Source organism: Chroicocephalus ridibundus, chromosome 7 (genome assembly GCF_963924245.1).
Source record: "Chroicocephalus ridibundus chromosome 7, bChrRid1.1, whole genome shotgun sequence".
NCBI classification, from domain to species: domain Eukaryota; kingdom Metazoa; phylum Chordata; class Aves; order Charadriiformes; family Laridae; genus Chroicocephalus; species Chroicocephalus ridibundus.
In genome coordinates this window covers 357,172-372,422 of record NC_086290.1, presented here as the reverse complement: position 1 = coordinate 372,422, position 15,251 = coordinate 357,172, and the positions used below count along the sequence as shown (strand labels likewise).

The 15,251-nt window shown below is 40.2% G+C and overlaps 1 protein-coding gene across 8 annotated transcripts in view; it reads left to right on the top strand.

Annotated features, from left to right (window-relative positions):
- Positions 1 to 15,251, top strand: part of TANC1 (tetratricopeptide repeat, ankyrin repeat and coiled-coil containing 1) — an 82,196-nt gene that overhangs the window by 48,529 nt on the left and 18,416 nt on the right. For all 8 annotated transcript variants that reach the window (XM_063342683.1, XM_063342685.1, XM_063342681.1 and 5 more), the window contains 8 exons: positions 3,024 to 3,281; positions 6,138 to 6,263; positions 6,857 to 7,138; positions 8,039 to 8,190; positions 9,394 to 9,625; positions 11,006 to 11,172; positions 13,057 to 13,664; positions 14,968 to 15,076. In XM_063342683.1, coding sequence (XP_063198753.1) covers positions 3,024 to 3,281; positions 6,138 to 6,263; positions 6,857 to 7,138; positions 8,039 to 8,190; positions 9,394 to 9,625; positions 11,006 to 11,172; positions 13,057 to 13,664; positions 14,968 to 15,076 — 1,934 coding nt within the window. The remainder of the gene's footprint in view (positions 1 to 3,023; positions 3,282 to 6,137; positions 6,264 to 6,856; positions 7,139 to 8,038; positions 8,191 to 9,393; positions 9,626 to 11,005; positions 11,173 to 13,056; positions 13,665 to 14,967; positions 15,077 to 15,251) is intronic.

Here is a 15,251-nt window from a genome sequence, read left to right as displayed (position 1 = left end):
GAGAGTTGTGCCATTAAAACAAAAGAGACTTCCTGGGTAGAACATGGCTAAAAGATACTTCTACCTTAATGAACGCACCTATGCTTAAGCTTTTCCTATCTCTGTCAGCGATGTGTAGACTAACTATTGGGCACTTCTGCGTAGCCATGTTTCTTAAAAATTTGGGACCTTTGTTAAGGTTCTTTTAAGTGGTGAGTGTTTGCTTTTTATAAAAAGAGGAATCGTGTTGGTTTGGAATACTTTGTTGTTTGGAGATCTAAGCCAAGGTGTTTGTTCATTTGTCTAAAGTGGTACAGCACTGAAAAAGCTTCGTTGACTTTGCAAAAAAGTTTAAGGACTGCACACTGTTTTGCGTGCAACTTTTGCTTATATCAGTGAGAGTAGCATCAATGTGAATATAAAAATTGGCATTACTAATACACTAAACTGCTTCTCTAGTAGGTGATACAGAAAGGGAAAAGGGGATCCTGTTTCTCTGTTCATCGCATGCTTTCCTCCTTACTGAGATCTTCTGTGAGGTACTGCGGCCCAGAGGAGGGATGCATGCATGTTTTGTATATGCAGTGTAATGTCACAGAAGATGTGTTTCTTATGCAGATACTTTATGAAGTCTTGGAATAAATACATTTACGGTATCACTAACGCATGGTTCATCCAAGACCATGGAAGCAGCTGCTGGTCTTGGAGTGGAGTGGGTTCCTTCTTTCCTTCCAGAAGGGCAGGACAATAGGCCGGAGCTCTGTTCTTTAACTTCCTTTAAAACCTGTTCTTGAATGAGAGCCTCCCTTCTCTCAAGTGGGCAAATTAAGATAATGATGTGAACCTACTACCCACGCTTTGCAAGCTTGAAATATTCTCGGAGTTATGCCCACGTTCTAAATGAGGTCAGAACTAGCCTCAAGTTTGTTTAAAATAGTAAAATTGGCATGACAACTGCATCATCCGTCGTATAACCTTGTAAGTACTAACAGTTTTAAGAAAAGATTTTTGAACCCAGTGATAAAAGTTGTTTATTGAATTAATGAAAAGCAAAGAGTTTCAAAAATAGGAGAAACATGAAAATAAGCCCTTTATTATACAGGGAGAAGGCAGGATGGTGGAGTTGAAGCGCGTGTGTGAAAGCTGGCAGGGAAGAACTCTAGAGAAGATACGAAGGTGGGGGGGAACTCCTGTATAGTCCTTCAGTCGAGTATATGAGGTTCATGATCATGGGGCTGTATGAAAATCATCTGCTGACCTTCTGCTGAGCTGTCATTCGTGTCTCAAATTCAGGGAGAATTTGAACACCCCTTGGCAAGCCATGGCAGCACCCTTACGTCTATAAAGGCAGGAAACCAAGAAGGGAAATAAGAGGAACCTCTCTGATAAATGACCATGGGATTTTTTTTAAATACAAATGTGTCTGTGCATTGAAATTTGTTATTAGTAGTAAATGTGCATTTTAAATTATGTTTAGCAAGTACATGTTTTCTAGTGTCTTTGACAGAGATCATCCAACCATGAAAATAACTTGCTCCTTCATGCTACTTAAGTGGGCTTCTGTTGTGTTTCTACTCCCACGATGTTTTCTGGGCCAGCAGACTCTGATGGGAAATCTATCTTTTCTTCCTTTTCCTCTTTTTTTACTTATGGTTCAGGTTTCTTTTAGTTTTCTAATGTTTTACTGCTGTAATCAAATTCTTCTTGGCCTCTACTGAGTCTGACATAATAGTAGTGGAGGCAGGTTTTATTCTTCAGCAATGAGCTAAGTGGGAGAAAAGACTGGGCTACTGGCCAAAATATAAGCTTTTCTGGATATTTGCCACTGTTCCAGTATGGAAATTTTGAGCAGCAAGGTTTCCTGATGCTGCATTTCACTCCAGGAGGAATCATATTTTAAAATATTTCATGCTTCAGAAGGAGTTAGGTCTTTTGACATGAAAATGAAGTAAGTTTGTCATACAGAATTACAATCTAAGCTGTGTGCAGAGGTTAATGGAATGCCTGAAAAGCTTTTTCTTCTGTTGCCTCTAAAATGTGTGTCATATTATTGGTATTTCTTAGAATATGAGCTATTGAATTTAAGCATCAGATCTTAAGTTTCTTGTGAATGTGAGACTAAGTTGGAAGAATGCAAAATTCTACGAGTACCTCATCATCCTGCAGCTGATGTGAAAGAAGAAAAGCTGGTGCTGCCTCTGACCAGCCAAGCCTCTGAGTTCCAAGGAGCAGTCTGTGCATTTTATTAGCGGTCTAGTAGGCCAGAACGTTTTACTTGATGATTTGGTCAGTTGAGTCTAGAATCATCACATATATACCTTAATATTTAAAATTTCAGCCTGGGAAGGACCCACCGTTCATATAGATACTAATATTTGAATTGGCATTGATATTTTTTATTTTTTTTTAAATCCTGATGTCCTTTCATGCTATTTTGTGTTTTCCTCTGTTGCATACATTCATATATAAACCAGCAGTTATAATGAAATACTTTTTCTTAGAAGCTGGGTCAGGGTAAGAACCCCAGAAGTGTATAACTGGGTAACCTTGAACATTACTTGAAGTTGTTAAGTTTTCTTTCCTCTCCTCCTGAAAAAATGATACAAAGCAAAAAAATCCCCCCAAATCAAAACAGAAAAAAACCTCACTACTACTTTTTTCTGACATACCGAGCTTCTTTTTTTTTTTTTCCTTCATGTTTTATTTCTCCTCATCAGTTGATTTATTTGACTTCTAGTCTAGACCTAACTTTTTTCCAAGGTAGTTTTGAGTGACTACGTTTTCTGTCTTATAGGTTTGCTGTTCTCATTGATATAGGTGAGCTTTCAGGTGTTCAAAATGCATTGAGTGTTGGCTTGACCTTTAATAAATACTTATTGTTCAGTTATTTTATGGAAGTTTAATGTAAGTATTGAAAACATTTTAAATGAAACAGAGTAATTTCACTATTAAACAGAAAAAGCAGTATATATTTGCAAAGCGTTCTTATGCGCTGTTTTCCTCTGGTGTGTACTTCAGTTGGTATTTTTTCCTCTCTTTTTCAGCGACTATAACAAGTTCATCAGAAAATGATGATCGCAGTGGATCCAGTTTGGAATGGAGCAAGGATGGAAGTCTCAGAGCTGGAAAACAACAAGGGATTAGTCATGATCGAAGAACAGATAATTGTTCACCGGTTGCAGAAGAGGAAGCTGTTGGATCTGCTGAGAATTTGCCAAAAGAAGTACCAACAGGAGAGGGTCCCGTTCCTTATGCTCAGAGTTCTGGCTCTTTAATAATGCCTCGTCCAAACTCTGTTGCAGGTAAAGTCGTGAGGCAGAAAAAAAGGATGTTCTTAATGACAGGAGATTTCTGCTGAATCTTCCTGTTGAAGTTATGTTGTTAGTATGAAAGTACTTTTATAGGACAAAAAGAAAAAAGCATAGATTCTAAACTGAATAGATGAGCATTACCTAAGCAGCAACCACCTTCTTTTCACAGATACTGTAGCACTGCGGCATAAATTTGGGGGAATTTCACTCTGAACTAAATGGCTTTGTTGCCGAAGAGGACTGCAATAACTGCCCTTTCTCTCTTACAGCTGCCTGAAATACAGAGCCCCAGTTTTAGCTTTGGCTTCTTTTAGACTTATGAGTGTCTGAGTTTTCTTGAGTGTTAAAAAAACGTAGACTAATTTAGGTTCTAAGAGGCCCTGGACATTTCTGGTCCACCATCTCACTGGAAGCATGTCCAGTTAGAGCAGTTTGGTCAGGGCCATGTTCAGTTGAGCATTGAGTAACTCCAAGGATCAATATTCCCCCACATCTCCGGGCAGCTTGTTTGGGTATTCTAAGTGTTAGTTTTCCTTTATATCTAGTGTGAATTTCCCATGCTTCAACCTGTGTTTGCCTTTCATTCCATGCCCCTGCCAGAAGAGTCCAATTGTGGCCTCCTGTTAAGTAAAGAATGACATGCTGCCTTAGCTATCTCTGTTCAAAGCTGAACAAACTCAATTCAAACCTGAGACATCCCTCCCAGTTTTGTGCAAAGGAATTCTGCCCAGCCTCTCATATTTTTAAAGCAACATCCACAGGAGCATTGGCTTTTTTCATCTCTGGCTCTTTTTCTAGTCTTTACATGTTTTCATTTAATGCTTTAGTATTGATCCATTGCATTCAGGATTTCTTTCATTGCTGTGATTTTAGACTGGACTTTAGTTTTCAGGCTGAACTTCTGCTATCTTAGTACCAAATACCCTGACTCTGAACATGCCACTGCAAACCCCATTCACATCTTACAACTTGTACCTGTAGTTTTGACTTCCCTGCTTTACCCTAGGAAGAGATGGTATTCTGTTAATGCTCAGAACATGACCCTGAACCTCCTGGCAACGCTCTTCCTAATGCAGCCCAGGATGCTGTTGGCTGCCTTTGCCACAAGGGTGCATTGCAGTCTGTGGTCAGCTGCTTTACCACCAAGGTCCTTCTCTGCAAGGCTGCTTTCCAGCCTGTCAGCCCCTATTGTATACTGATGCCTGGGGTTACCCCTTCTCAGATGGAGAACTTTGCATTTCCCTTGGTTGAACTTCAGGAGATTCCGCTCAGCCCAGTTCTCCAGCCTGTTGAGGTTCATCAGAATGCCAGCACAATCGTTGGGCATATCAGCCATTCCTCCTGGTTTTGGGTATCTGCAGACTTGGTGAGGTTGCACTCTGTCCCATCGTGTAGGTCATTAATGAAGATGTTAAATAGTTCTGGACCCAGTGTTGACGACTGGAGTTACACCACTAGTGAGCTGCCTCCAGCTGGACTGTGTGCCACTGGTCACAACCCTCTGGCCCATCCATTGAGCCACTTTTAGGTCCACCTCATCGTGCACATCTATCACCTGTACTTCATCAGCTTGTCCATGACTGTGTGATAGGAGACAACATCAGAAGCCTTACTAAAGCCAAGGTAGAGAACATCCACAGCTCTCCCCTCATCCACCAAGCCAGTCATCATCTTATAGTGTCGTAGAATCACAGAATAGTTTGGGTTGGAAGGGAACTTCAAAGATCACCTAGTTCCAACCTCCCTGCTGTGGACAGGGACATCTTTCACTAGATCAGATTGCTCAAAGCCCCATCCAGCCCGTGTTCAATTAAGAGCTCCTTGCTATCCATGCAAGTCTCCTGCCGTATTTGCTTTTTTTCCAGCTTGTCAGAATGATTCTTCCTTGAACTTGCAGGATGTTATTCTTGAGTGCCAACCGGCTCTTTTGGATCCTTCTCTCCAGGACTGTGCACCATGGGATTCTTCCAGGCAGAGCTCTGAAGAGGTTAAAGTCCATGCTCCTGAAAGCTGGTGTTGTGCTCCTGCTTTTTGCTCTGTTCTCTCATGTTAGGATCCTGAACTCCGCCATCTCGTGGTCACTGCAGCCAAAATTGCCCCCAGCTGTCACATCTGTGACAAGTTCTTCCCTGTTTGTATCAGGTCCAGCAGAGCATCTTTCCTTTTTGGCTTCCCGGTCGCTTATGTCAGGAGGTTGTTGTCAGTGCACTCCAGAAATCTGAATTGCTTATGCCCTGCTGTGTCATCTGTCCAACAGATGGAAGATTTTGGATTTGATAGCAATTTGAGACCTGCTTTGTGTAATGTGAATGTTCATTTGGTTTATTTCTGGTGAAAAAGTATATATCCCTGACATAACGTGGCAAATATGTTCTCTGGATTTTCAGCTCTTCTTTGGCATAGCTATTGTTTTGGTTTAAAAATTGAAGAAAAGAAAAAACGTTATCCAGAATTCTGTGGCATTCAATAGAAAAGGAATGTAAATATTTCCTCAGAGTTAGAATACTAGCAGCTAATTTCTGAACCTCTTCTTAATGCTTCTGACCTCACTGATCTGGTTGTTCTCATAGTCAAAATGGAAACTATTAACATGAGAACTGTTTACCACATGAGGAGGTTAAGGCAGACGTGAGGGCCATCAGAAAGGGAAAGAATCCAACTAAATCTTTAATGAACTTGGTTGAAAAGCATTTTGTAAATGCTATAACCTGAATGACTTCAACCACTGCCATTGTCTAGAAAAACTGATCTGTAAGTACTATGTTTAGGAAAGAACTGTAATAATTAAAAATATTCTTTGTAACTAACGCTGAGAGAAAAATAAGCTTCAATCCGTTAATACTGTAGCAACAAGTTCAACCAAACTGGAAGATCTGAGTTACTTGGATGGACAAAGAAATGCTCCTTTACGCACTTCAATTCGCTTACCTTGGCACAACACTGCTGGCGGCAGAGTGCAGCAGGAGAGCAAAGGTACGTGTTCACGTCTGCGTCTGCCTCGGCACAGCCCTGCAGCTCTTCGCTGTTTTGTAACATGGGTGTTCTGAGACCTTGGTAAATGCCCCTCCCCACTGAGTGATATTTTAGAGTGTGTCGCTCGACACATCTGAAAATAAGATGCTTGCTTACTCTTTTTCCTGCAGAATGCTGTGGTTTAGAAGTTGCATGTGTGGCTTTTAATAAAAAATCAGTATATTGTTTATCTAAGTGTGCAGGGCACGGTTTAGAGTTAGAGTTAGAAAAATGTTTACCCCCATTTATATAATTATTAATGTATTTTTAAGAAAACTTTTGGATTCTGCGACTTATTAACTCAAGTTCAATTGTGAAAAATTACTCAAATTATACTTGTAGTTTCTCTTCTCTAGAATTTAATTCACGTAGAGATGACCTGAACTGAGCAAATAATTTTTTACTGCTTTCATGATGGAAGCTTTAAGAAGTCTGTTTATGAACACTATTAAGAAGGCCACTGACTGGAATGATCTTCTGAAACAGTGCTGTTTTATTGCATTTATTGCATTAATTTCTTCAAATAAACTTTTCTCCCTGCCACCTTCTTTCAGCTCGTTTCGTCCCCTATAAGCCTCAAGACATTATGCTGAAGCCACTGTTGTTTGAAGTGCCGAGCATAACCACAGACTCAGTCTTTGTTGGACGAGAATGGCTGTTTCAGGCAATTGAAGAAAAACTGAGGAACACTGATCCAGCAGAGAACAGGGGAGCAGCCATCACTGGAAATGTGGGATTTGGGAAGACTGCAGTTATTTCTCGGCTGGTGGCACTTAGCTGCCATGGAGGTCGCATGAGGCAAATAGCTTCAAATAGCCCTAATTCATCACCCAAAGGTGTGTTCCTTTTCTGAGTCACTGTTTGGGGTTTTGTACTGGTAACAAGAGTCAGAATGTTGTTTGCTTTTCTGCCTTAAGGTCCTCGGGCTTCATCAACCCCTTGGGAAACACTTGTTTCCTCCAGTGAAGAAAGGAAACTTAAAATTGTATGCTTTGACAAATAACTTGCACTTAATACAGCATGGGCTTGGCCCATCAAAAAAGCTGTAAAATGGAGACACTGTATAAAATCTCTTCCTTCTCCCAGGCAGTGCATACCCTGGAGTCTGCCGGCAGGGTGACTGTATTGGCTTGTTCTCTCCCGTTAGTTTGGAAACAGAGAGGTGACATGTTTCTTCCCCACTGTGTACCACACACTGCTCAGTACCGTGCGTTTTCCATGTAATTTCAGTAGAGGCAAGAATAAAGCTGTGGAAACCCATTCTGTCTTCTGCTGTGATCCATCGGATTCTGTCAGCACACCGATCCAGTGCCTACGTTAACTGGAGGGATGGTGTGACTGTCGTTACTGCTTCTTCCCCTGCTGACACTTCAAATAATAATATTAATGATAATAATCATCATAAATTGCTTATATTTCCCAAGAGTTCAGTTATATAATAACTGTTAGTCATCAATGAGTTATCACATACGTAATTTTCATAGGGAAGCTGTTCATATCATCATGGTTTTGCTTTCGATAATTCTATAGTTTTGATCTAAAAGTCAGCTGAATTGTTTAAAATTGTAAATTGCAAGTATGTGCCTGTATTTATCAGACTGGTTGCAGGCTTCTTTTAATGCTGTTCAGTTTTAATTTTTACTCTAGCAGTAAAGATATTCCATGATGTTTTCCGATAAAACAATCCGCTATCAGCAAATTTGGTCTTTTTTGTATTTGTTCCCTCTTATAAGTAGGTGGTGACTCCAGTCTGGAGATTCCCTTAAGTCAGGTATCTCCGTCTGCTCCTCCAACAAGTGGTACCAATACAATGAAGACCCTGAATTGTCCTGGTAGTCCCGAATACCAAAACCAAACAGGTGATTCCGTGAGACGCCTTGCTTCAAAGGTAAGTTTTCACTTACTAATAGGTTTTCAGTGTATTAGAAAACCTCTAACCTGGGGGAGACGGGAGTCTGGGTATCCCAGTCAGCACTGCCGGGAGGACAGGCAGTAACCTTGGACGTGTACATTTCACGGCTGGTGAAACCAGCTACCTACCTTTTCTGCCTTTCAAGTTACTACTTGAATTCTGCTTGATCTTAGAATTACGTTAAAAATGTCACATCTGTTCTGTGTGCGTATAGGAGGTTGGGATCCTTTACTTGCAAAAGCGGCCATGTGTTCTCTGCGGGTAGATGCTCACTGTACCTTCCTAAAGCAAGAAAAAAAAAAAAAAGAAGATAAAATGTTTGGTCTGTGTATAATCCACCTGTATTCTATGGTACAGGTTGAATCTGAATGTAGTCTTTCTATTTTCCATACTCTTGAGAGTCTGAAGCAAGCAATCAAAAGTTACTTTTGCATTAGATTATTATGATAAGTGTTTTATTTTTTGCCTAGGTAGTAAAAATAATTAATGTCTGAACTGCATACTTTATGAAAATAGTTGTGAGAAAAACATGGGGTTATTGTTGCGGTCTTTAAGGTGATGTGTATTATTTGGAAATAATGTTACAAAAGCCACTGAAGTACAAGCTTTTTATTTACATCAGGCTTTCCTTGTGGTTTGATTTTTTTCAAAGAAATAATGCCTATGTTATGTTTTATTTTTAAGTAATACACACCTTTGCAATAATCAGAATAACGCCAGTTGTCCTCTTTCTCTGCTATATGAGGATGTCTTTCACAGCTGTTGGTCATTTACTGTTTCCTGATGATGATCAAATTAATCCTTGGGTCATTGCTGTGTGTGACACAGTGTTGTTAATTATAGCTAATAGGTTGCTTAGTCAGAGCCTCATGTTATTTTTCTTGTGCTATTTGTTACCTAGCTGTTTACCCACTATATCCCAATGGCATGAACTCAAATGACTCTCTTTCTGCCAGAACCTGGTATTTTGATTTCTCTTCTTCTTTGCGTGCCCTACAGGGTCAAAATTGATTTAATTGTCTTCCTTTCCATGTGTCTGACGCAGGCCATCTGAGACCAGCTGCAGAGCTGGATAATTATTCTAACACTGGAAAACTTTAGTAATGCTTTATCGTAATTGGACTAGGAAGTAACCACCTTAAATACTGAAGGAGTAACACTTTTTTTTTAATTCTCCAGGTCGTTGCTTATCACTACTGTCAAGCTGACAACACATATACGTGTCTTGTCCCAGAATTCGTGCACAGTATTGCAGCTCTACTTTGTCGTTCAAGTCAATTAACAGCATACAGAGATCTTCTAATAAAGGAGCCTCACCTACAAAGCGTGCTTAGCCTGAGGTCTTGTGTCCAGGATCCAGCAGCAGCTTTTAAAAGGGGAGTGTTGGAACCGCTTTCAAACCTCAGGAAAGGTAGGTTAAGCAGAAAATGATGCAGAAACTGAATCTAAACTGCACAGAAAGTGGAAAAAAAAGTATGTGTTTTAATGCTGTAAAAGAAATAAATAAATCGGAACGTTCCTGGAGAAAGGGATTCCTTAATTGTGGTAGTTGTTTGTAACCTATTAAGGTAGGTTTTGAACCGTTGTTTCATGTTTTAAAGCAAAATTCTGTGAAACTTATCAAAGATGATGGAAACTTTACATTCCTTCTTTTGCCAGAAAACTCAAGGGTAACTTTGTAGCTTGAAGTTAAGGCTGGCACATTTGCATTAAATGATCATGTTTTCAGATGCTTTTGAGATTTGTCACACTTTTTTGTTTTGTAATTTTCTGTGCCTAAACACCTGCAAAGTGGATGTGTTGTTTGCTTGCTTTTAGAATACAGCAATTTTCTAAGAAAGCGTATAACAACATGATTTTCATATGAAAAAAAACAAAACAACAAAACACTAGCAGACTGCTCCTTGGAAACAGCTAGCTTCACAGCATGTGCCAGCTTGAGCTGGTACTTGATACGTGGCAAGACAGGGGAGATTTGCCCTTGTGAACAGAGCGTGTGTCATTCCTATGAAATCTGGTTTGCAGTTCTTGAATTTTGTTGACTGTCAACAAATTTCTTCAAAATCCATTGGCAAATCTTATGTTTACCCCTGGGATTTTCATCCTTAACAAGTGCTCAAAATGAATATTGCTAGTTTCTCAAGCTGTTGCAAAATAAACTTTTCTCCTCAGAGCTGAAAGTGTAAACCAGTGCCTTTATGATTTTTGCAAATTGTAAACTTTTTTTTTGTTTGGTAAGTCCAATAAAGGGTAAGTGTTAAGTAAATATTATTAAAAGCAGTGTTAACTAATAGTTTAAACAATCTACATATGCCGCCTTCCCACATCCATGCATCTCTTATCTCTTACATGTTAACAGCCTTGTTTAATCTTTTTAATCAGTTGTGAAAGTGGTGGAGTCGCCATCCCTGGAGGTATTTAAAAGCCGGGCAGATGTGGTGCTGAGGGACATGATTTATTGGTGGACTTGGCAGTGCTGGGTTAACGGTTGGACTCGATGGTCTTAAAGGTCCCTTCCAACCATAACGATTCTGTGATAGATCCATAACAATAGTCCAGTAAAAACTTTATTGTAAGTGATCGCTTCCATTTTTCCGCATTTCATGGCAATGTTGTTTTATATCTCCTAATGCTTTTTTTAATCTCCTAACTAATGCTTAAATGCCGTAAGATGTATTGCGGTGCATAGAGATACGTTTTATTTCTTGATGGTCAAAATTTGGGAATAAAAATATGTCACTTAATAGGAGAATTTGTTTTCATTCTTTCCTCTTTCATTTTCATGTTTCAGAGCAGAAAATTCCTGAGGAAGACTATATAATTTTGATAGATGGTTTAAATGATGCTGAATTTCATAAACCTGATTATGGTGACACACTTGCTGTATTTCTCACGAACATAATCTGTAAGTTTCCTCCCTGGCTGAAGCTCGTTGTGACTGTAAGAACTAACTTCCAGGTAAAAACAACTTTTAACCTTTTTCCTACCCTTTTTTCCTACCCAAATTTCCTACCCAAATTCCTACCACCAATTTGTGTTGGTGCAGCTGCATTATTATGAAATTATGAAAAATACTGGTTTTGGAGGAATTCAAAGTAAAGTCTTCTGGGTTTTTTCCTTTTTTCCTTGTTGTTGCATGTTTCTTTACTGTGCACAAGTATGATATTGAAGGCTTTTTGGGTTTGAATCATTTTTTTGAGTATGCTAGTAGGATTGATAATGTTTCCTGGGCAAATGAATGATTGAAAGCTTAAAAAAAATAAAATTAGTAGCCCACAGGTGTTTTTCCCTTCAACATGTACTTGTTGGAGTGTATTTCTACTAGTATTAAGCTCTGAATTTTCACTTTTTAGGAAAGGATAAGCCACAATTCCACTACCTATATTGATGAGATTGTTTTCTGACCTTATTACCGTTGATCTTTCTGCATCTTTTCATCTGTTTGCTGCCCCTGAAAAAGAACTGCCTCAAAACTTCAGATTAAAGCATTTTGTGAGAATTAAGCAGCTAAGAGATACTTGCAGAAATCCCGAGAGAGTTTAAGTGAGGCCATGCAGAATTCCCGTTTCTCTGCACTGGACGGCAATGTTCTGAACAAAGCTCTGGCTTTGTCTCTAGCACTAGTCAGGCTTTTAAGATAGTCACCTTCAGTTCACTTTGGTTTAAAAGACGGGGTGTGCCTGTTCTAGTCTTTCACTGCTTCTCTGCGACAGCACACTGTGTGCGTCGTGGCAGTGCGCGAGACCCGGCTCTCGCCGTCCGTACAGCCGCTGGGGCCGGCGTCCCTCCTCAGAGAAGAAGGCCTGCAGGAGGACTGCGGCCCGGCTCGGAGGCAGCCGTTCCCTAACGCGACGGAGTGTCCGTGTCTGCAGGGGCGCGGGCCGAAGCTCCGGAGCTGCTGTGTGCACCGAGCTGACAGGGTGCAAGGCAGCGCTGGCGTGACACCTGTTACGGTGCTTCAGGACAACTTCTGAGAGTTGATTTCTCATCGGCCTCCTTGCTGCTCGGTCTCTAAGCGTTTCACTGGCTCAACTGAATTTTTATTTTTCACAAGGGGTTTCCGTAGTAGGGACTGTTTCCTCTCAGAAGTGCGTGTCTGTGATCAAAACATCTCACTACCCTGAAAGTTCAGCTTTTTCAAATCCATGTAACTACTTTAAAGTGGAATAGAGATTTCCTTTTTCTGTTGCAAAAGTGTTGAGACGTTTGTTAAACCCCTCTGATGTATGCCTCTATGTAAGAAGTTTTAGGTCTTTTTCATCTTTATTTACATCAAGATAAATGTGCTCTGTGTTACATAAAGATAAGAACGTGTTCAGGTGAAGCTGTTGAAGCGTCTGACTGTGCCGCACTCAGGACTTGCCGTAAACCGAACAGGACTGTGCATGTGTGGGTGGCACCTTTCTGGTACTGGAGGATGTAATGATGAGGAGATTCTTTTCTCTCTTGGCACTTCTGATGTTTCTTAATAAATCATTCCTTCTACCTTCCCCTGGCCTGTCTTAGGGTCCAATTCTGGTAGCTGTTTCCTGTTCCCTTAATTTTGAAGTGATCGTTTCTATAGCTCATCCCCTTCAGTTGCCTTGCTGAGCTTGGTCAGTAAAATATTTGAGACCTTCCTATGAAAAATGATGAAATGTAGAAATATTGTTCTACCTGTTATCAGGGGACGATATTTGCAAAGCCATCGCAGAGATACTGAATTTCTTCTCAATCTGTCTGGTACTCATTACAGAAGAGCAATATAGCAGAGATGCATTGTTGGGTTTTCAGTGCTGGCATACTGTAATGCCTGTGTGTTTTGGGTTTTTCTTTCTTTTTTTTCCCCTCTCCCCCTCACAGGAAGTAGTAAGTTCACTGCCCTTCATCGCAATATCCCTGGACGATTTTCCAGACAACAAAGAAATTCATGATGACTTGAATGCTTATATTCAGTACAGAATTAATAACAGCCAGGAAATTATAAACAACATATCTTTAAATGGAAAAGCTGATGCAGCTATTATTGGGAAAGTGAGTAACCACCTGATCATGAGAAGCCTGGGATCTTATCTCTATTTGAAACTCACTCTGGATCTTTTCCAAAAAGGTCACTTAGTAATCAAAAGTGCAAGCTACAAGGTTGTTCCAGTGTCTCTATCAGAACTGTACTTACTTCAGTGCAATATGAAGTTCATGACAAACTCTGCTTTTGAGCGAGCCCTGCCAATATTAAATGTGGCGCTGGCGTCCCTCCACCCCATGACGGATGACCAGATTTTCCAGGCTGTTAATGCTGGCCACATAAATGGTGAACAGCAATGGGAAGACTTCAGCCAAAGGATGGAAGCCCTTTCGTGTTTTCTGATTAAAAGGCGCGACAAAACACGTATGTTCTGCCATCCTTCCTTCAGGGAATGGCTTGTATGGAGAGCAGATGGTGAAAATACGGACTTCTTATGCGAGCCAAGGTAAATGAAACCTCGAGTAAATAATGTTCAAATAACTGCAGTTATGTTTTATATAATTGGTTGCAACAATTGGTGAGAGGAAAGAGTAATGTTAAAACGCAAGCACACCTAATTTTTTCCAAAAATTAAAACTTTTATGTGTGTGGCGGTAGACTTCACCAGAATTATCAGAGGTTACAGTGCATAACTGACTTTGTAGAATTTGCAAATTTGCATTTGACTGTGGTACCTTCATGGAGAAATCAGAGTACCATTTAGAGTGCAGGATTAGAAAGAACAGATCATTTGGGCTCTTTTAAACATAAAAATATTAAGACATTTCGTTCTATAATTACATCCTCATGGCACAATGTTTCAGTTTGTTCCATCTCACCTTTGACTTAAAGAGCATGAATTAGCTAAATTGGAGACAAGAAGCTGTTGTTATACATGCATGTTGTCGCAGTCTGCATCTTCCATTTTTTTCAAATTCTTCAGGGTTTTAGGTTTTTTGTTTTTACAAAAGAAGAAATAACGCTGACAGTTAAAATTACCACCAACCCAGGACTTGTCTGTGCTTTCAAGTGTGTTTGCCAGAGCAGCTCAGTGGTTGGATGCCCAGGGCTGCCGCGCTCGGCCCCGGCCGGTGTTGGGGTGGCTGCAGCTCCCTCTGGAGCTGGGGTGCTGCTGCTCGTAATCGAACCTTCCATTTTGGAAAAGTTCTGTTCAGAAACTTCCAAAGACAGGGCAAGAAGCCTGCCCCAACTTCATCGCCCAGATGAATAGTCTAATTACCATATGGTTAATTGTCCAGTTCCAGTATATAGTCTAATTAATATGTAGTATATGATAACCTTATTTTTTCAGGGTTATACCATTTCCACTGTTTCCTGGAGCACTAACCACTGACTAATGTAGATGTAGAATTACTAAATACACATTTTGTATCAGATTTCAAGAAGATCCAGATCTTCTGCATCTGAAAGGATGGGGTTTCGTCTGAGGCACCTGCAGTTCCTGACTCTGAGGTGAAGGAAGGCCAAAGGGAGCAGTGCGCACCTTGGTGTCCGAAGCTGCCATGGCTCTGGCAGGGGCTCTTGTGAGGTGGCACCAGAGAAACACTAGGAGTTGAAACACTCAACTTTGAAATTTGCCTTTTTTCTCTGTGCATTGTTTCGTTATGGAAAGAATTTTGTTCAGATGTAATGGTATGTTTCACTAGTCTGACAAAGAAAGCTGAGCTATAATGACAGGCGTGCAGATGTGTTAGGATATTTACGGGAAGTATAGTTATAAACGCTTCTCTCTTAATCCTTTTTACTAGGAGCGGACATGCTCTACTGGCTTTCATGTTTTCTCGACAAGAGGGAAAGTTAAACCGCCAACAAACTATGGAACTTGGGCATCATATACTTAAAGCTCACATTTTTAAGGTAAAGCTTACTGCTTAATAGGTTTTATGATCTATTCATATGACTGAGTCTTAGAGATTCTCCTCTGAGTTGCTTTAATAATTTGTTAGAAGCTCATGCAAAATACTTGGTAGTGCTAACAAAATTGTTACTTCTCTTTATACTGATGAGATATAGATATAAATAGTATTTCTAA